At 41.6% G+C, this 22,423-nt stretch overlaps 1 protein-coding gene across 2 annotated transcripts in view; it reads right to left on the bottom strand.

The window, feature by feature from the left end:
• Positions 1-22,423, bottom strand: part of LOC134806529 (tetraspanin-4-like) — a 28,229-nt gene that overhangs the window by 5,193 nt on the left and 613 nt on the right. The window contains exons 1-5 of one of the 2 annotated variants that reach the window (XM_063779827.1): positions 20,038-20,106; positions 18,749-18,839; positions 17,397-17,588; positions 15,894-15,968; positions 15,296-15,475 (exon numbers count right to left, since the gene is read on the bottom strand). In XM_063779827.1, the coding sequence (XP_063635897.1) occupies positions 15,296-15,475; positions 15,894-15,968; positions 17,397-17,588; positions 18,749-18,826 (525 nt within the window). In that variant the 5' untranslated portion in view covers positions 18,827-18,839; positions 20,038-20,106. Of the gene's footprint in view, positions 1-15,295; positions 15,476-15,893; positions 15,969-17,396; positions 17,589-18,748; positions 18,840-20,037; positions 20,107-22,423 lie in introns of those variants that run through there. The other variant, XM_063779826.1, reaches the window with a different exon arrangement.

The raw sequence follows: 22,423 nt of genomic DNA, 5'->3' as shown, positions 1-22,423 counted from the left end.
CCCCCTAAAACCTATAAAACGACACCCATGACGACTTTTATGGCATAGTGCATAGCCGCCATTTTGGATTTCAAAATGGTCATCATTTTCTAAATCGGGGCCCCCTAAAACCTATAAAACGACATCCATGACGACTTTTATGACATAGTGCATGGCCGCCATCTTGGAATCCAAAATGGTCATCATTTTCGAAATCTGCGCCCCCTAAAACCTATAAAACGACACCCATGACGACTTTTATGGCATAGTGCATGGCCGCCATTTTGGATTCCAAAATGGTCATCATTTTCAAAATTGGGGCCCCCTAAAACGTATAAAACGACATCCATGACGACTTTTATGACACAGTGCATGGCCGCCATTTCGGATTCCAAAATGGTCATTATTTTCGAAATCGGCACTCCCTAAAACCTATATATAGACACCCATCTCGACTTTTATGACAAAGTGTTTTGCTACCATCTGCATGCAAGACATTTCTATTATTTTTACGTACAAAAATGGCCCCCTGTCAACTTTCAATCGAGATTTAATCGATAATTTATTCGATTAATATTCAGATTAATTCAATTTCAATCTATGTTAGGTCGACTAAACTAATCGCGATTAAAATTTGAGAATTAACTTTTTTTATTCCATGAATTAGTCGAATAAACAGTTAATCGATTAATGCCCATCTCTGACCACGGAATTTTTACACTTTGAGAATATCTGAAAACAAATCAACACAAGGAGCCATTTTGCAAATCCAGTAACATACCAGTAACTTTGTTATTACTTTTGACAGCGCGTGTCATGTGTCAACACAGAGTCGACACAAAGTCGAAACATTGCAACTACTTTGTGACTGCAATATTTCTCGGCCTTAAACCATATTTATACATCATAATTAACAAGTTTCGTAGTATGTAAAGCGTTATTTCTGTTATTTAAGTATAGTATACGCATCGAAGTACTAAAAATGCTTCAAATAATATAGTTATGAACACAGGCACTGAGAAGTAAACAATTTCATTTCCGGCTAAACTAAAACAATGTGGTGGCGCGTTGATTATATTACACTTAGTTTATCAAATCACTCGAGCAGTTTAATTCCCCATAATAATTTAAGTCCTATTGTAATATAAATGCAAACAATATATAATTACGTCTTGTAATCCGTTTTAGAGATGGCGTATTAATGTCACTTATTTTAATTTAAGTATTTTTCCATCTGACAGTTTCCATTTGACAGGAACAAAATGAACGAATGAACGAATGATTTTGGCATAAAGTAGTCGCAAACCCGAAACAATGTGTGCACACGGCGACCACACTTTATGTCACTTTGTGTCATGTGTCGACCCTTCCCCATTTCTGGTAACTGTGTCGACACGGCGACGACTCTGCGACTGGAATTGTGACCGAAACAGACGGTGTCGACACAAGATGTGTCAACACCGCGTCGTAACGGCGACTGGAAATGGTTGTATGGGAACTCGCATGCGAGTTTCATTACATTGCGGTTTTTGAGCGGTCGGTTGAATTGGACGTACCTAACCAACAGTCCGCAAAGTAACTAAAATCGCATATGAGATCGCGCGCCGTCTAAATCAGCCCTTATTTATTTTATTTTTGAAGTGAAAACTTCTTTAGCGGCGCTGAGCACTTTTTGAGGTGGGGAAAAAATGATAAACTCGGGACAGCGTAACGCGTAACGCGAAGGCGTCTCTCCTCTCTTTCTACCGCACGGCGAAAATGTATGCCTGAGCCGGCTGTTTCATGTAGGCGGCGCAGGGCGCTTGCGTGACTTATGTCATGTGTGACGGACAATGTTATTCACCAAAGAACTTTAGTCATAACGTATCATAATCAGGTCAATTATTTAAAACTGGACATTTATATTAAGCAATAAAGCTCAATGTTCTAATCTTGTACGGGCTGAAATACGAGGATCTCAGTTACATTCTAACTTTATATCACTCCAATATAATTCAATAAAGTCTCATCTTGATGAAATCGCTAATAAAAGTGAACTCTAGTACTGGTGAATAAAACTCAAAATATCATGACCAATAGTAGATTGTACAACAAGGGCATAAAGTGACCTATCTTTACCCGAGGCAATTTTTTGGTCTGAGCGAAGCGAAGACCAAAATAGTAGACGAGGGTAAAAATTATTGACATTTATGCCCTTGTTGTACACTCTGCTTTTCACTTCGATTGCGAGGAAAATAATTATATTTTTCACGGCAATTTACACCACGAAATTGTCGTAAAGCGAAAGAACATAATACATAACCAATTCCAGCCAACTAACTTTTTAATTTTTTTTTTAATTTTCAACATGTGATCAGAGTTTCAGACGCTTGGTTTTCTGCCAAGTCAAACATTTCGGAGCATTTTTGAACGATAATCGACTCCTATTTTATGTGATTTAATGACAGAAAATACGGATTTCTAATAAATTGTAGCAAAAATAAAATAATATAACAAGTTACGTCATCTACACAATTTTATTGCTCAGTAAAATTGTGCAATATGTTTTTCACTTCTCATACTCAAAAAGTGCACCTTTATGTCGTGCGTAGACGACATAAAATCGCATTTTATGCTCTAGAGCATAAAGTAAAATCATCTATTACGACCCTTATTGACTTAGCAATAAAGTCCAAATTCTGCCATACAAACTGCCAGCCCTGCCGTCGCGCCCCCGACCGGCGCTCTCCCGATCGGCGTGCCCCGCGCCTCCGACCGGCCCAAGAACAGTTTTCTTTAGTCTTGAATAAATACGTTAAAATAACCTAAAATATTTGATTTTTTGTATATTTTCCTCGCAATCGAAGTGAAAAGCAGAGTGTACAACAAAGGCATAAATGTCCATTTTTACCCTCGTCTACTATTTTTTCGCTCAGACCAAAAAATTGCCTCGGGTAAAAATGGGTCACTTTATGCCCTTGTTGTACAATCTACTATTAACTGTTTGGCTGTTCAGACCGATTACCTTAGTCTTAGGAGAAAATTTTACTTTTATGCTCTAGAGCATAAAATGCGATTTTATGTCGTCTACGCACGACTTAAAGGTGCACATTTTGAGCATGAGAAGTGAAAATATATTTGGATGCGAGGTCTGCAAGGTAACTTTACAATTTCTATTCCAATTTTAAACAATTAACGCTACAAATTTAAGTTCACTGGTCAGCAATTTTGGAACTAAAGTTTTTCAATAGAAAGGAAGATGGGTCAATTATACATAGTGCTGCAAACATTTTGGACTAGTTATTGAGTTTTCACTTCTGTCGGCACTCCCGGAGTGCTACCCGTTGTTTTTTTTTATAGATGTCGTAGTCAGATCGTATAATCCGCCGTATTACATTACGGCTAGCCGTTATCAAAAACAGGGGCGTTTTGAAATGCGGCGGTTCGACGATTAGCCGGATTGTCATTGCGATACGTTCTTCAATAAGGCGGCCAACGTTTAGCCGCATCGTACTACTATTTTAGATTGTAGAGTGACCAGTTCTTTCGGTCGCCTACGTAACCGGAGTTTGACAATGTTTGCAATTTAATTTATTTTTACCATGGTCCCACCGCACTACATGTGTTTCTTTTCCAAAACATTTCCTTCACAACTTAAATAGACGGAGCCCCGCAAGCGGGGCTCCTATTTCTGGGCGGTTTGCCCTTCGGGCATCAGAGGGGCTACCGCGAAAACCGAAATTCGCAAATTGCGGGGATCTTACTCTTTTACTCCAATGAAGGCGTAATTAGAGTGACAGAGAAAAATGCCCGCAATTGACGATTTTCGGTATTGGCGGTAGCCCTACTGAAGCTACCTAATGATAACCGATAATGATCTTTCGCGTGTGAAGCCTAACAATCGGTATTAGAAATGGTCACCTCACTATATCGCGGCAAGGACTGACAGATGAACATCGCCGCAATGGCGGCGTCGTAGGTCAAGCTTCCCAAGTTATGTCTGTTTTATTGTATTAAATCCTTTATTTGATGATGATTGCTGTTTTACCTTTAACAGTTCAGAAGTGGGATAAGTAATTTCCGTCCACAATACATTTTACTTTGTTAAATGATGTAGTTCAACCACACAATGGTTGCCATGGAAACAATGCCGGTCTGCATTATTTTATCATAATTATTTAATTGAATTCGCATCAATCATCATTGAATAACAGACATAAATAGTTTCTGTAGCCGTAATAAGGCTTTACGATTATACTAAAAAGCTGTTAATCAGTTTACACGTCATCAAGATTGTGTACGTGACCTTGAGTTATGGTCAAGTTTGTGATCAGATAATCTATGTTAAATTGGATTACAATGTATGGTAAGCTATGAGTTATCGTTCCAATTTGGGGTCATCCGCATTCGAGGGAAGCCAGTGCTGTCAAACTGGTTTAACTTGACAGACATTCAGACGTACTCTATGAGAGTAACCACTGATGAAACGTTCCAATTTGTTGGGAAAAATATTACAGTCGTGTGACTTACAATGGTGTAACTTTGTAGTAGTTTTGTGAATAGTTTTGTAAGTGAACTTTTGCTGTGATAAATATTTAATTTTATCAGAAATCTAAGGTAAAATCACAAGTTGACATATCCACATAGTATGAGAAAGTATGTAATCATTTCAAAAAGTTAAAATCATTACTATAATTGGCAAGTATGAAATACTTACTCATGCCAAATAAATATTGGTCACTCTTGGCTACTGCGGAGTTCAGTAATCATAGAATTATTATACAGAAATGACAAGGCTATTGTTACAATTATATCATCAATCAATATCATCTAATTGGCCTCACAGTGGTCAGAATACAGTAATTTCCATAGCAGTGTTCTATGTTCATAGCGCTTATAAAACTTGTGACTAAATAAGTTGGCCGGTTTACTGGTTGAGTAAACGAGCCATTGATTCAATCACCTTTATTTCAAAAGTGAAAAAAGAAAATAATAGTAGGTATCTGAAATAATTGATTTAATCATTGTCATGGTTCTTTACTTACAACCCAATTATGAGGAACATTGAAGTGGCTAGTGTGTTAGATATTTTATAGTATGCGCTATGCAGAAAATAGAAATAAAGATCTTTATTGGATTCATCCAAGCTTGTGCACTCACTGTGGTAAAATTTAGGCACATGAAATCTAGTGGAGTGTCACAACAAATTTGTGTGGCTTAATAATAAATAATATTTGGAGATCATAAATTATGACTTGTGTTAATGCAATAAGTACTGAATAAATTGTTGGGTTATGTTTTAATTTATCATAAAATGCAGTGGTATTATATTATCTGCTATATTAGATTACGGTAAGATAAATGCAACTCTTAGATTGTTGCTGGGCATGTAAATCAAAAGATGATTATCTGGACTACCTATATGAAATGAATTGTCACTGTGTAACTAGCTGTATAGCTTTAGAAATTTATAGAGGTGACTAGAGTTGATTATTAATGAATTGAGTTACATTTAGCTAAATGAGGCAAGAATTTAAAATGTCACAGACAATTTCATATACACACTATTAACTTGCAGTTTGTAAACTTTATTCCAACAACATAAGGTCTACTGATGATCGGTTGAAAGTATTGCTGTAAGTACTTGACTGTTTTGTGTGTACAGTCCTCCACAATAAAATGCTTATAGACCTAGTCATGTCAAACATTATGTTGGTGGCTGCAAATTGCCTAATCTTTGCAAAGTGAGTACATGGAGATGAATTACTGTGTATGGTTCTTATGTGTTTGTGTATTATGTAATCAACTATTGGTTATGAATGAAGTATGGTCTTGTGTCTGGGGAGCCTCGTCAACCGAGCTTCAGGGAGGTAGCGGGGTCCTCACGAGTAGGGATCCGTAATTCGGACCCTATGAGTGAGGACCAGATGAAGTTGGTCCACCGTTACCTAAATCTCGCCATGGTCACCCAATGGGCGAACGCGAAGGGCGGTGCACCACAGTTTCTGGGCTTCATTCACAAGACAGGCTGGATACTGGTGACCTGTGTCAACCAGGTTAGCAGGGACTGGCTTGTGAATGAGGTCCCGAATCTAAAGCCGTGGCCGGAGGCGAAACTCTCCGTCATCCCGGAGGGTGAATTGCCCAAACCAGCCACGGCCATCACGTTCATTCCAGAGTCCGAGGCGGCCTCAGTGGAGGAAGCCTTGGCGCTGATCAGGGTCCAGAACTTTGGCCTGAATACAGAGCTCTGGAAAGTTCTCGGGGAGAAGGCTGAGCAGGGTGGCAAGGTGGTCACCTTCGCTCTGGATGAGCCTTCCGCCGAAACCCTTAAGGCCAATCGTGGGGAGGTAGCGATTGGCTTTAAGAAGGTACTGTTCCGACTAAAAGGGGGGCCAAACGCTCCCCCAGCACAGCAGACGGAGCAGCAACCCCAGCCCCTCGCTGAATCTACTCCCGGGCCAAGTACCATGGTACCTAGCGGCCGAACTCCTATACCCCAGGGCTCTCGTGGCCGTGGGGGCGGGCAACCGGCAGCTAGAGGCACAAGGGGCATGACGAGGGGCATGGTACCCGGTAGGGCCAGACCCATAACCTCGGTGACAGGAGGGCCTCAAAGGACTCCTGTTGCGAGAGGCAGGGGAGGGCCACAACGGGTCACCAAGAGGGCCAAATAAAAGGCCTTGGCCCTACGGCACCCGCGAGGGTCCTGCAAGCAAACATCCACCATGCGGCAGCAGCCACGGCCATTGTTGAAAGCCGGCTTGCAGGACACGTCGACCTCGCACTACTTCAAGAACCTTGGGTGCGGAACTCAACCATACTAGGACTGAACTCGGTTGGTAAAGTTTTATACAATACTAACGGAATTAAGCCTAGGGCTTGCATTGTTTTTGGCAAGAACATTGACTTTTTACCTGTTCCAGAGTTATGCACAGACGACCTGGTAGCAGCGTATGTAAATTTCAAGGGATGGAGCGGGCAGAGAGTTATACTCTGTTCGGCATACCTCCCTGGAGATAGGAACGACCCCTCTGCGGAACTCACAACCGTGGCCGACTATGCCCGCAAACACAACGCAGAAATACTGGTGGGATGTGATGCCAACGCCCACCACACCAACTGGGGGAGCACCGACATCAATGATAGGGGTGAGTTACTACATGACTTTCTTCTATGCAATAACTTCCAAATTCTAAACATAGGATGTTCACCCACCTTTGTCACTAGGGTTAGGAAGGAGGTTTTGGACTTGACTTTTGCATCTTCAAATCTAGCCAGGCATATTCAGAACTGGAGGGTAAGTGATGTAGAATCGTTGTCAGATCATAAGCACATCTGTTTTAATATATCTTTTTCTCTCAGCGTTCAAACGGTCATCTTCAGGGATCCCCGGAGGACTGACTGGGAAGGCTACAGGAGCTGCCTAGAACGTAATCTGGAATCCGCAGGGAAGGTAATCAAAACGCGGGAGAGTTTAGAACTTGCGGTAGAGGTGGTCTCAAATGGCATTGTAAGTGCCTTTGAAGAAAACTGTGCTCCCAAGGTCAAATCTACTAAACGTGTGGTCCCGTGGTGGAACTCCAACCTTAGGAGGCTCAGGGACAAAACACGCAAGTTATTCAATAGGGCTAAGAGGACAGGGGAGTGGGAGGTCTATCGGAAAGCCCTAAATGAATACAGTAAAGAGATTAGGAAAGCTAAGAGAGCGTCATGGAGGAGGTTCTGCGAGGAAATTGAAAATACGCCTCAAGGAGCGAGACTTCACAGGATACTCTCCAAAGCTGGAAGCAATCAAGTAGGCCTTCTCAGGAGGCATGATGGCTCCTTCACTGCTAGTGAGACGGAGACTTTGGAGCTCTTAGCTGAAACTCACTTCCCAGGGGCAGGACAGTCGCACCAGTCCCAGGTGGTCAGAGGCCTGCACAGGCCTCGCCCGGAGGACTGGAGGCAAGCTGCCCTCGTCATAAGGCCCGGGATAGTGAAGTGGGCTATAAACTCCTTTAAACCTTACAAGACGTGCGGCCTGGACGGAGTAAGCCCTGTGCTAATGCAGCGAGGAGCTGAAGTCCTAATCCCGCATTTGGTTAGAATTTTCAGAGCTAGTTATGCCTGGGGACACTTACCAGAACAGTGGAACAAGGTCAAGGTATTATTTATACCGAAGGCTGGGAGGAAGGATTATGCTTTAGCCAAGTCCTTCAGACCGATCAGTCTCTCCTCGTTCCTCCTTAAAACCTTGGAAAAGGTAATCGATAAGTATATCAGGGAGAGCTGTCTTCTGAGAAAACCCATACACGACAGTCAACATGCTTACCGCAGGGGCAGATCTACAGAGACTGCCTTGCTGGAGCTAGTTGACAGAGTGGAAAGGGCCTTGGAAGACAAGGACATAGCCATGTCGGCCTTCCTAGATATTGAGGGCGCTTTTGATAATACACCCATTCGGACACTGGTGGAAGGGCTTAGGGCCAAGGAGGTGGATTCCACTACTATCCGCTGGGTGCAAAGCATGCTCTCAAGCAGAGTGGTTAGGCTAGACTTGCTTAACACTACTCTCGAAGTGGCCACTGTGAGAGGCTGCCCGCAGGGAGGTGTCCTATCTCCCTTGCTCTGGACTCTCGCGGTGGATGGACTTCTGCACAAGATGGCGGAACTCCGAATCGACACTCAGGGGTACGCAGACGACCTTGTTGTGACGGTGAGGGGCAACTGCCAAAGTACTTTATCAGACCTTATGCAGAGGGCTCTCAACACCATAAATACATGGTGCGGAGAGAATGAATTGTCTATCAATGCAGATAAGACAATTATAGTACCATTCACGAACAAGAGGAAACTGGACAAACTTAAACCACTTGTCATGAATGGTAAAACTATTCCGTTCTCAACAGAGGTCAAATATCTGGGGGTAACACTGGACCAGAAACTGACCTGGAACAAGCATGTGGACGGAACCATACAAAAGGCTAAATCAGCCTTGGCAATATGCTGTCGTTTGGCAGGCAACAGATGGGGTCTAAAACCCAAAATTGCCTTATGGCTGTACACATCCATAGTGAGGCCGATAGTGTCTTACGCCTCTGTAGCATGGTACAGGAAAACGACGCAGAAGGTAACAGTGATGAAGCTTGGCAGCCTTCAAAGAGCTGCCTGTGTCATCGTCACTGGGGCCATGTCATCCTCCCCGACGGCAGCCCTAGAAGCCATACTAAATCTACCACCCCTCCACTTGCATCTAGAATTGGAGGCGAGATCTAGTATGCTTAGAATAGCGGGCGTGAGGAGAGGTAATTGGTTATCGCAAACTCTGAGACTGTTTAATGAATCAGTGTACGATATTCCTGTTCTTGGGATGCCAACCGACACTATGTCACCCAAATTTTGTCCACTCAAACTTTACTCAGTGGAAATCCCCAAACGGGAGGACTGGTCAAACAGTCAAATTAAGTGGAAAGAAGGAAGCCTGAGGTGGTACACTGATGGCTCCAAATCCGGATCTGAAGTAGGTTGCGGAGTATACGGTGAAGCGCCTAGGAAAAGCATCAGCTTAAACCTAGGACGTTTTTGCTCTATATTCCAGGCAGAGGTATACGCCATTCTAGAATGTGCGTCAATCAATCTGCAAAGCAACTACGGCAACCATACTATCTATATCCATTCGGATAGCCAGGCGGCACTCTTAGCTCTAACCTCCGATGTCACCACATCGAGGCTGGTTGAGAACTGCAGGCAACTATTGAACAACCTTGGAGCCAGGAACAAGGTTGTTCTACGTTGGGTCCCGGGGCATGCGGGTATCGTAGGAAACGAGAAGGCCGACGAACTCGCGCGAGCAGGGGCTAAGGGGAAGAACTACAGTCCTGAGCCCTTTTGTGGTATCCCCAAAAGCCTAACGCGGCTCACCCTAAAGACCTACTGTCACTACAAAACCATTCAACTCTGGAGAGAAACAACAGGTTTGAACCATTCCAAAGCGCTTATCAAGGCCTTCAGCAAAAAGGCGTCCTCGAACGCCTTAGCGCTGTCTAGGAACCAACTGCGCAACTTGGTAAGGGTGCTTACCGGGCATTGCGGCCTAAATAAGCACATGCGCACCATGGGGAAACGTGACATAGGGCGGTGCAGACTCTGCATGGAGGCGGAGGAGACGCCCTTGCACATCCTCACAGAGTGCCCTTGCCTAATGCGTACTCGTGACCTAATCTTGGGCGGACACATATTACGCCCGGAGGAGGTAAAGTCTCTCGAGACCAAAAGGATCCTGCAGCTATTCGAAGTTGCAGGGTTGGATCGAGAGTTGTAATAGGTGGCGATCACAATAGATCAGGAATGGTCGCAGTGATACATAGGCTTTGGAGCCTTATATAGCCCCTAATAAAGAAGAAGAAGAAGATGGTCTTGTGTGGTAAAATATACTTACTAATAATTCAACTTTAACACAAGCTACTGCACATACTTTGCATGTTCAAAAGCGAATTGGAGACTTTGTTGTGGTAAAATATGTTGTTTAAATGTACACCTAGATGTACTAAATGAACAAAATGAGTGTAGTGTAACAGTACTGACACTGACTAATGGATATTTGTTGACATGTTCTCAGATGAAATAGTGCAGATTAGCATGCTTACTAGGCCGGTGCTTTGTGGATAATTCCATACAAGTTCAGTTGGATTGCAACCCCAAGAATTGAAGTAGCATGTACGTTGAATTTGCACATGCACTGCAGGAGGCAGTGAGAACAGCGGTGAGATGAAGTAACAAATTGAGTGGAGACAACTGGTATGGTTATAGTATATGCAAACCTGTAAGTGTGAATTGAATTGTAGGTAGTAATGTTTTGTTATTGAATGAAATTTGTGTCATGTTAAGAGGGCTGAAAACTAAATTCTAATTAGTTATGCAGAGCTTGCCAATATTGTTAGATATGAGATATCTATCTCACAGAGGCGGTTTGTTCATATGGTTGTGGGCAAACTGGTTGACCGGTAGTAAAAGTATTAACTGGCTAAAATTAGGCCGGTAGGAATTGAAGTCTATTGATGGTGTGCTCCATGTAGATGGGTACTTCCAAGAACAATTAAAATTATTAATATGTTATTTGTGTGTGAGTATGGCTTCATATTGAAACAATGATTTTTATAATGTTATTTCTTAATTACCTAAAGTAAATGATTGATAAATTAACAGTGTGAAGTGATAATATTCAATGAGTCAACATGTTCAATTTGTTTGTTAAATGTTGTATTATCATGACATGTGTTATTATAAAGTCAATATGACTCCTAGAATGGATATTGCGGCTCGTGGCGGTGCGGCTGCTTGAAGTGAGTCCTCTTCCTCACTGAACTGCAGCTGAAATGGGTTGCAATGAAAGAAGAGTCTGCAATGAGAAGTGACTGCAGATGTTATTACTAAAGTTATCCAATTGAATGAGGCACATAAGTTTACAAGTTTATAGTAATGGTCAATATTATTAACACATGTTGTTTCACCAAGTACCTACTTGAAGTAAGTTTCTGGATGTTTTCATGCAAATGAATCATACTGCCTATGCCTACTTTACTGATAATTGGCATGACTTATAAAATGTCTCTTTACGTCTTGTCTGTTTGCAATTTTTCAAAGACATTATAATATCAAGTAATTAATATGGATGGATACTATAATAGGTACATTTAAAAACCATCTAGTAAACAAAACAAATAATATTTGAATAGTATGCTGTGTGACTGAACTACTGTGTGTGCTAAGGCATACCTACTGTTGGCTGGTGATACATACCCCTTACGCAGATCATTCTAGCATTCAAAGCTACCTCAGACAGAAGAAGAAAATAAGTGGTCTTGTTGAGCGACCTATTATTCTAGACAACATTTTGTAAGTTAAATTGGTAAACATTAGTTATGTACCTATAGCAGGTTTATGCCTAGAGGTAACAATGTTTTAAATTACTTGTTCACTACTTGGTAATATCTTTACATCACACACTTTACTATATTATTTAGTGTTGACAAAGGTCAAATTGATGAGAGAAACATGAAAATCGTTTCTGAAGGCAACATACCTTATGTTTGAGGTATGCATGTTAATGTAATTATCAGAGTAGATAAATTATGAAAACAAAAAAAATATATATATTTGGCGTGACAATGATTCTCTAGGTCTCTAGTTGGTTGTCGTGTGGTGATAACGCCGACAGGGCTATTACACTTAGGTACAAAATTGTTATTGTTGCCAAACTTGTTATGCTGTCACAAATAAGGTTAATGCCCGTGATAAAAGAAATGAATCCATGTAAGCGTAAAGTCGCCTTAAGTTAGTCAAGACATGGTGGTGAAAAAGAAAAGTTATGTCCGCCAAGTTTGGTTGCCTCAAGGGCTCACAGAAATGTTTACATGGTTGCCTCAAGGGCTCACAAGGTACGTTAAAGATGTAGGTACATGGTTGCCTCAAGGTTTCACAAGGTACGTTAAAGATGTAGGTACATGGTTGCCTCAAGGTTTCACAAGAGTACGTTAAAGATGTACCTAAGTACATGGTTGCCTCAAGGGCTCACAAGATACATTAAGGCTTTACGTGGTTGTCGAGAGCCTTTGCGGCTTGATACATGATCGCCTGAAGGGCTCACATACAGGATCGCCTGAAGGGCTCACATACATGATCGCCTGAAGGGCTCACATACATGATTTCCCTTCGGGGCCTGGTACTGGACAACCTATGTGGCTTGGTTGTAGCCTTTGTGGCTTAATACATGATCGCCTGAAGGGCTCACATACAGGATCGCCTGAAGGGCTCACAAACATGATCGCCTGAAGGGCTCACATACATGATTTGCCTTCGGGGCCTGGTACTAGACAGCCTTAGTGGCTTGATTGTTGATAGCCTTTGCGGCTTGATACATGAACGCCTGAGGCGCTCACATACATGATCGCCTGAGGGGCTCACATACATGATCGCCTGAGGGGCTCACATACATGATCGCCTGAGGGGCTCACATACATGATCGCCTGAGGGGCTCACATACATGATCGCCTGAGGGGCTCACATACATTATCGCCTGAGGGGCTCACATACATGATCGCCTGAGGGGCTCACATACATGATCGCCTGAGGGGCTCACATACATGATCGCCTGAGGGGCTCACATACATTATCGCCTGAGGGGCTCACATACATGATCGCCTGAGGGGCTCACATACATTATCGCCTGAGGGGCTCACATACATGATCGCCTGAGGGGCTCACATACATGATCGCCTGAGGGGCTCACATACATTATCGCCTGAGGGGCTCACATACATGATCGCCTGAGGGGCTCACATACATTATCGCCTGAGGGGCTCAAATACATGATCCCCTGAGTGGCTTACATACATGATCGCCTCAAGGGCTCACATTATCGCCTGAAAGTGTCTTACACAGCTGAACCAACGCTTAATGAGCGCACATATTCGCCTGAAAGAGCTCATCCAAATGAGATAGTACTTTATTAGATCGTGAAAGTGACTTAGCGAGTATTTTTGAATTTGTTGAGAACCCCATGCCTGGTACTTAGCGAGTATTACTTGCAAAAGAATTTAGTAATTAATTAATACGTAAATTATATGTACGCTTAGCGAGCTCAAGAATATGATCACCTTTGCAAGACCAGTTTAAGAATTGATTTAGCGAACTTATATAGTATCTACAGATCAGCGAAGTTAAAATAGTGAGTTCGGAAGATGATAATTATGATGAGGCTTAAAGAGCTACTTGACAAGAACCAAATTAATATGGGACCAACTTGGAGGTAACTCCTTTCAAACAAAAAAAAAAAAAGAATTACTCAAATCGGATTACGGATGTCGGACTAATCGGTGAACCTTGAAGAAGGAAGGAAGGAAGGAGTAATCGGTGAAGTTTTTGTAATCAAATGACAATTGACGATATTATAATATTATTATATATGCTTAAAGAACTGACGATTGGAGAACATGATATTTATTTAAGAAAACTGGAAATTTACAATATAAACCTGGTTTTGAACCATAACGGAACTATTACTTGAGAGCTGACGATTAAGATTGATTTACCAGCTCGTAATAGTCGCAATGATCTGACAATTTTGATGCATAAAATGGCATTACGAATATGACACCAAGAAAATACATTTTGATGTAGCCTAAAGAGCCTAAAACATCGGAAGATGAATTGTGGAACTGACCAAGTCGGTTGGTTTTGTTTTCTTATTTTTTAGCACTGCAGTTAACATCGCGTCCAGCGAAGTCGTTGAGCACAACTGGCTACCTACGTCACGAATCCCTCGGTGCAAGGAGTACGAGGACAAGAGTTCTGTGGTGCTGATTGCTGACCTTCGGGGGCGAAGGTGTTTTTTTCATCAGGAGGCCGAACTGATAACCGATAATGATCTTTCGCGTGTGAAGCCTAACAATCGGTATTAGAAATGGTCACCTCACTATATCGCGGCAAGGACTGACAGATGAACATCGCCGCAATGGCGGCGTCGTAGGTCAAGCTTCCCAAGTTATGTCTGTTTTATTGTATTAAATCCTTTATTTGATGATGATTGCTGTTTTACCTTTAACACTAACGAACCTAACCTACTTACCTACCTACGCTTTTTTCCCCAAAGTGTAATGTTTTCACGGACGTCTCACTAAATCAATAGGTAGGTAGGTTAGGTTCGTTAGGTAGCTTCAGATGCCCGAAGGGCAAACCGCTCAGAAATAGGAGCCCCGCGAAGCGGGGCTCCGTCTAGTTAAGTTGCGAAAGAAATGTTTTTTGAAAAGAAACAGTCCGACGAACTCCAGATTTGATGGACACCCCAGCGTTTGTCAGGCAGCGCCACGGGTGTTAAAAATGGGAACTAAAAACTGTCAAAGCGGCGGCTAATGACTCGCTGTATTACATTACGGCTAGCCGTGTTGAAGAACGTATGGCGCCGAATACATTCCGGCGGATTCTCATTCAGCCGCATTCAATCCGGCTAATCGTTAAACCGCCGCATTTCAAAACGCCCCTGTTTTTGAAAACGGCTAGCCGTAATGTAATACGGCGGATTATACGATCCGACTGCGACATAGATACTAGGTGAAAATGAAACAAATTAACCATCTTTAGGTATACGCCCGCTTTATACCCATCACGCCATACATTTGGCCAATCCTCGAGTAGATAGCGATACTTTTTGACATTTGACAAATTTGACACACATCAGTGAAATTCTCTTTGGTATACCTTATACATACTTGCGTATACATATAAGTACCTATGGATAAAAATGATAAAATCAATTGAAACACGACGATCAATTTTGTACACGGTAGTGGCCCACCTTCCCAGGGTAGACCTCCTTGCAGCAGCTCTCGGGCACGTTGCCGTTCCAGTCCTTGTAGTTGTGCACGCCGCAGCACTGCAGGTAGGTCTGCGTGTCGTCCCAGGCGCGCGTGTACTCCGGACGCACGCCGTAGAACGGTATGGATGCAAACATCTCGCGGTCCAGCGTGGTCAGCACCTGTATTTTAAAATGTGTATGGAATATGTTTTACGCTCCTAACTCTTATCAAAATAGGTTTTTAAAGGTCGGCAACGCACATGTAACACCTCTGGAGTTGCAGGCGTCCATAGGCTACGGTGACTGCTTACCATCAGGCCGTATGCTTGTTTGCCACCGATGTGGTATAAAAAAAATAAAAAAAGTCAAACGAAGGAGCATAGCTAATTCCATATTATATATATAGGTATGCATCCAGGGAGGAAAATGGGCACTAAAGGGCGGAGTTCCCAAACTGTGTGTCGCGACATCCGTGGTGTGGCGCGGCGTTGTCTAGACTCGAGAGCTACGCCTACGCGCTTAATTTTCAAGAGAGTCACAAAATAAGCAAATGTTTGAGAACCCCAACATTAGGATAGTAATAAGGTATGTTTTATACCTTTTCCCGAAACACGAACTGCAGGATACCTCCAACAAGCATGAGCACGAAAATGATGAACACGAGGATGTAGTACTGAAACAATAAATTAACCAATTAATTAATTAACGAAATTTGAGTTGCAACGTACAAAGGGTACATCTACAACAACAAAGAAAAAATATGGGACACACGCACCAAAGCGCCTGTTACCGTTAAATTAAAACGTTTCCAAAATTAAAAAAAAATAAATTCGGACTTCACTCCTGATTCAATCAGTCCGTCAATTACACATACATACATATAGGTAAATTTATATGTTCTTAATGATAACTTAACTTGTCACTTAATAATTAGAGTACCTATATTTAGCTTAAGATTAGTTTAGAGCGCACCGCCAACAAACTGTCTCACAGTTTGGCGAAACATTAGATTAAGGTACTAAATATTGTATTTTTTCTGTTAAATTTTCAATAAAAAAAAAATTGTTTACTCCTAAATTGGTCCTAAAACTCAAAAACTGTGGCGAAATTGTAAATGCTGTATTGACAACTGAATTAAGTGACGATATACTTACCTACAAAACTGAAGGTAGTTAACTACGTAAATATATCGCATTTCCATCGAGAAACATCTCGAGGGTTACCGTAATTATTTCGTTAATTAATGTTTTTCCAAGCTTAAAGTTTTTGCTAATATACCTAACACGAAAGGGTCTTCAGGCACGCGATATCGACCTTAAGGTAATTATTACAAAAACAACTTGAAAAGGTTCTTTGAACTACCTCACTACTTTCATTCGTTTATTTACCTATTTGTAGGTATTTACGTATTAAAGCTTTTACTGATTGTCAAGGGTAATTTGTACATGCTGTTCTGATCGCTTAGCAACGACGGGCCATATGTTTGTTAGCTACTCTCGTGGGCAGTGTCGTAAGCGGTGGGAAAAGCGGGCAAAATGCCACAGACCCTTTGACCCAAGAGAAGCCCCAATTTACCCGAGAGGCCGTAAGCACAGAATCCTAATGCCCGCATTTTATGGATTTGCCACCGGCCTCACTTGACCTCCTTAGCCGCGCCACAGCAGCCCAGCAGCGCAACTATGTATAAGACAGATCTTGTCAGTAGAAAAAGGCGGAAAATTTGAAAAATGTAGGTGCGAAGGGATATCGTCTCATAGAAAATTTGAATTTGAATTTTTCTACTGACAAGATTTGCTTGACCATTTAAAGCATGATCGCCGTTCTCATGGCTACCACCACGGTACCAAGTACAAGAGTAGGTTGTCGTTCCGTGAGCAGCATGCACTTGACCTTCTTAAGCCGCGCCACAGCAGCCCAGCAGCGTGACCGCCGCTCCCGTGGCTACCACCACGGTACCAAATACAAGAGTAGGTTATCGTACCGTGAGCAGCATGCACTGGACCGCCTTAGCCGCGCCACAGCAGCCCAGCAGCGCGAGCAGCATGACCGCCGCTCCCGTGGCTACCACCACGGTACCTAGTACAAGAGTAGGTTATCGTACCGTGAGCAGCATGCACTTGACCTCCTTAGCCGCGCCGCAACAGCCCAGCAGCGCGAGTAGCATGACCGCCGCTCCCGTGGCCACCACCACGCCCACGGACGCGATGAACATGTTGTTGCTCATGAGCGTGCTGGAGAAAGAACGCGTCACCCACACCCACGCGCCCAGCGCCAGCGCCAGCAGCCCACCGATCTGCAATTAAACATATGCAAATACCACTTACAATCGCTAAACCTTTCTTATTTAATTATAAACAAAAATTAATTTACAGTACAGTTTAGAAAGCCATTAAAACCCATAGCTACGTTAGTTGGGTACTGGCACAGACAAGACATCCTCCAGACTGAGCATAGTAGCTCTACCCCCTCTGCCACGCATACGGTAGCTTTACTCCATTTTCGAGTCGAAAGTGTCTTTGTGTGACGTCCGTGTCTTTGAACGGACCAATCACGGCACGGGACCTCGCTCACCTCGTCCCCCGCACCGCCGTATTTTTGGCAGCATCGGTTTCATGAAATAATTGCTCTAAACTCCGTCAAGAGGATTCCTAGTCTATGGGTCCAATTCCCCAAATGATTAGTATATGGTACAATTGAACACAAAGCTTGACTTTATGGCGAAAATTCTAAATATATTTAAGTACCTACGTAGTATAAAAATAAAATTAAACCATAACAACGAAGGGCTTCCATCGCGTGTGAATTACTAAGGGTGGTGTACGGCAGAGGTGTCGTTGATTTATACTATATAATTTATCCTGGCGTCACCCACGCCTACATTTACAACGCGGAAGCTAAGATAAGATCTAACTGCGTTGGAAAATATAAGTGGGTCACTGTTTCACTCTGTTGTGGTCGCTGTGGTGTTCGAAGGTTCAGGGTATACAAATATCCACAAACTGTCTATATCTATATACCTACCCTGAGCGGTAAATAAGCGACGTTTACTATGGGGGCTACTTATGGGGCAATTCGCGAAAAAAAATAGCTGTTTCTTTTACCTTTCGGCGAAACATACATACTCGTGCATATATCAAAGTTTTCTTAGGAACAGCTGTTTCTTTAATCACGATTAGTAAAAGTTACTTGATAGTAAATTCCATTCAGTAAGACCTACATATTCCCTTCTTAGCCTATGGCCTATGGCTAGACATAGACATAATCAGATTATCACCCTACCCTGTATGTATATGTACCTACCTACTTTATAGCTGCAAAAGTGGTCAAATAGTTCGTTACACCATAATTATATTTAGTACGCGGTGTGACGAGCCATTTGGCCACTTTGGTTGCTACTGACTGTACAGGAGTTTGTCCTGACACAGGTAAACTAGAAAGAGCCAACTTACTTACAAAGGTAACAACGTTGATGCATATCAGTGAGAACTTCATACAACGGCCGCAGCTGTCCATGGTGCCGCCCATTCCCATCTCGTCGGCTGGCCTGTAACATCCAACACCCAACTTCAGATTCAGTTATAGGGGCACTTTCACTTAAAAGTGTAGGTACTTGAGCTATTTTATTTAAAGTTGACCCCTACACTTTTTTTCAAAATTGGGATTTTTTATGTTATTTCTACTGAGAATCATGAGCTATTTTGATCCCAATAGGAGAAAAAAAGTGTCCCACGATTTCCATACATTTTTCGATCTTTCCATTCCGAAACCGCCATACAAAGTCTATGAAAAAATGATAACGGAATGGGAAAAAACCTTGGGACACTTTTTTTCTCCTATTAGGATAGAAAGAGCTCGTGATTCTGAGTAGAAATAACATAAAAAATCCCAATTTTGAAAAAAAAGTGTAGGGGACAACTTTAAATAAAATGACCCACTTACCATTTACTTGTTTTCGAAAATCCATTAACTTTTGGGCTATTTCTACTCAGAATCACGATTTAAAAAGAAAAAAATGTGTCCCAAAAATTTGTCAGTTTTGTAACACATTTTCACGTACATTTTGTATGGACCGTTACAAAACTGACACCCAAAATTAGTATGAAAAACTGGGGACACTGTTTTTCTTTGTCTCATTCGATAGTACTCGTGATTCTGAGTCTAAATAACCCAAAAGTTAAAATGATTTTTCGAAAAAAGTAAATGGTACCATTTTTTCTGAAAACCCCCATCCCATAGATGCAATATATAAGTATGCTGCATAATACTTACTTAAATACAAGCAGGTAAATCCGTTTCGCGTTACGCGACTTGATATTGATGTTATACTAAACCCGCCCATTGCACGAGTTGCATTGCACATTGCACTAGAGTTGATCTCCCACAGTGTGTTGATGGAACCCATCGTGCTATGAAAGAATGCAGCGTTATCGAATAGGCGTTATGGGCGTTAACATACCTATACCATAAGTAGGTATACAAATACCTATAAATCGCTTTAATAAACGCCGTTACGTCCAAGTCCAAGTAAAAGTTACAGAATTAGTACAAATCGGCTGCAATGTTCCTACATATAAGTACCTACCTACTATTAAATATATAGATGCGTGTCATATTGGCATTGGTAACCATTTTAAAAAGCACTGGATATTTCGTTTCTATATATACCTAAATAGCTGAACTTTCGTTACCGTTAACACATATACCTGCAATAATAATTAATGTATTGTTATTAAAAGTATTACCTACTTACACCATTTCGCCGTGCATCGTTATTAACTTAATCGCAATACTTGTTTCGTTTCCTCCATAACTATACTTTTAACGTTACTAAAGTCACTCCAGTAATCTAGAAGGCTTTGCCCTTTATTCATAAAATATACGTATTTTCTGGTGTTTTAGAGTTCCGTACCTCAAAAAACGTTACACTTATAGGATCACTTGTGTGGTCCTGTCTGTCCGTTAGTCTCGTGGTTAGTCTCTCACAGCAAATTTCCTCCAAAACTCCTGGAGCGAGTGAATTTAAATTTGGTCCACACATCACACACGTAGGTAAGTTCCAAAGACGACGTACCTAATTGAAGTTTAGACATGGGAGCCACTCTTGAGGGATGGATAAATTAGATTACAGAGATTGTTTAATATGTTTAGAAAACTATGCCATGTAGGTACCTACCTATCAAATGAATGAGCTCAATGCGAGAATCTCAAATATATATGTATGTACATATATGTATAAATATTTAATGTGTTTAAATAAACTGTTTGTCCATCCCCCGCGAACCCCTTGTATATATACATAAAAACTTTTACAAAAAGAAAACCGACTTCAAAAAAGATAAAATAAAATATTATCCGTTTTTAAGTATATGCGTTACCAACTGATATGTTTGAAGTCGGTGCCAAGCCAAATTTGAAGCATATATACCATATGATTTTAGGGCGATTCGATAAGAATGGTGGCTATAATATATGTATGTACGTTGGATTGCCTTACACGACAGAAATGATCATACTTTCTGTACATACCTAAGAACACACCGCACCGTCAATCCACCTTGGCGCAGTCCCTACCATGTTTGTTGGTGCTAGTATAAAACCAATGCGATTGCCGATATGTTTTTTAAAGAGCAATTTTTACTCACTCAACCTCACAGCACATCAACCACTGATCACGGAACCCTTCGACCCGGAACCCTGAACCACCAACCCTTCAACCGCCATTTCCCGACTCCTCAGTAGCCTTACCATAAGTCTAACACTGACATATTCGCTAGCGTGTGCGTAACTTACTTTCTATGCATCCCGCTCGTACTGGCATATCCCATTAGTGCAAGCGAGATGTATAGAAAGTAAGTTATTAGCGAATATGTAGTATCAAACTCGTGATAAGGCTACAGTTGTACTTCATCAAATTGGTGATTTTCGGGAGGAAATGCTGGAAAACAACGATGTCGCCATACACGTGCCTTTAAAAATGGAGGAGTTCCCTCATTTCCTTATGAATTCCGTCATCAGATTAGAACCAACAATATTATGGGAACACCTCTTGGAGGTAACTTCGTTCAAACAAAAAAAAGAATTACTCAAATCGGAGTACGGATTCCGGAGTAATCTACATGTATAAAATCATCATCATTATCATCAACAATCATCATCATCAGCTCCACTCCATCAAATTAGTGGTTTTCAAGAGGAAATGCTTGATTTGCTTAAGACAATACCCAAATCACCATACATGTGCCTTTAAAAATTGAGGAGTTCCCTCAATTCTTCATGGATCCCATCATCAGAACAGCATTAGATTAATGTGCTCTGATGTGTCTCTAACCTAACGCCCTTGGAGGCAGTTCCCTTCAAACAAAAAAAGAATTGCTCAAATCGCTCCACGCCGGGTCTCGGAATAATCGCTGAACGTCCTACATTTTAAGAAATCGTCATGATTATCATCAAGACAATCTTCATCATCAGGTCCACTTCATCAAATTGGTGGTTTTCAAGAGAAAATGCTCGAGTTGCTTAAGAAAACACCCAAATCACCATACATGTGCATTTAAAAATTGAGGAGTTCCCTCAATTCCTCATGGATCCCATCATCAGAACAGCACCAGATTAATGTGGGACCACCTTGGAAGTAAGTACCTTCATTCGAACAAAAAAAGAATTACTCAAATCGGCCCACGGGTCGCGGAGTAATCGGTGAACATACATAAAAAAAAAACAAAGCCACAACCGAATACAGAACCTCCTCCTTCTATGAAATTGAAGTCGGTTAAAAATTGTGTGATGTTACGGAACCTTTGAGGCGTGAGTCTCAATTTAATCGCACTTGGTTCCATTAATGTTACTTTAATTTTTATTTGATTGAATTACCTAATCCATATAAGTATTATCATTATCATATTTATCATCGTTTATTGAAATAATATATACCTTATAAAAGGCCTACATACAATGTAATAAAACCAGTAAAAGTAACCCAACTGCCCCTCTAACTAGGTGGTACATATCTACTTGACGTCGTAGTTTGCAATTTTCACTTTTACAGGTGCAATAAATATGACATGCACGACGCGGCTAAACTGCACGCTGCACATACTTAAATACAAAGTAGGTATATCCGTTTCGCGT

This window comes from Cydia splendana, chromosome 3, assembly GCF_910591565.1.
Source record: "Cydia splendana chromosome 3, ilCydSple1.2, whole genome shotgun sequence".
In the NCBI taxonomy this organism is placed as follows: Eukaryota; Metazoa; Arthropoda; class Insecta; order Lepidoptera; family Tortricidae; genus Cydia; species Cydia splendana.
Note: the sequence above shows the minus strand (reverse complement) of the source record. Positions and strands in the feature narration are given on the sequence as shown.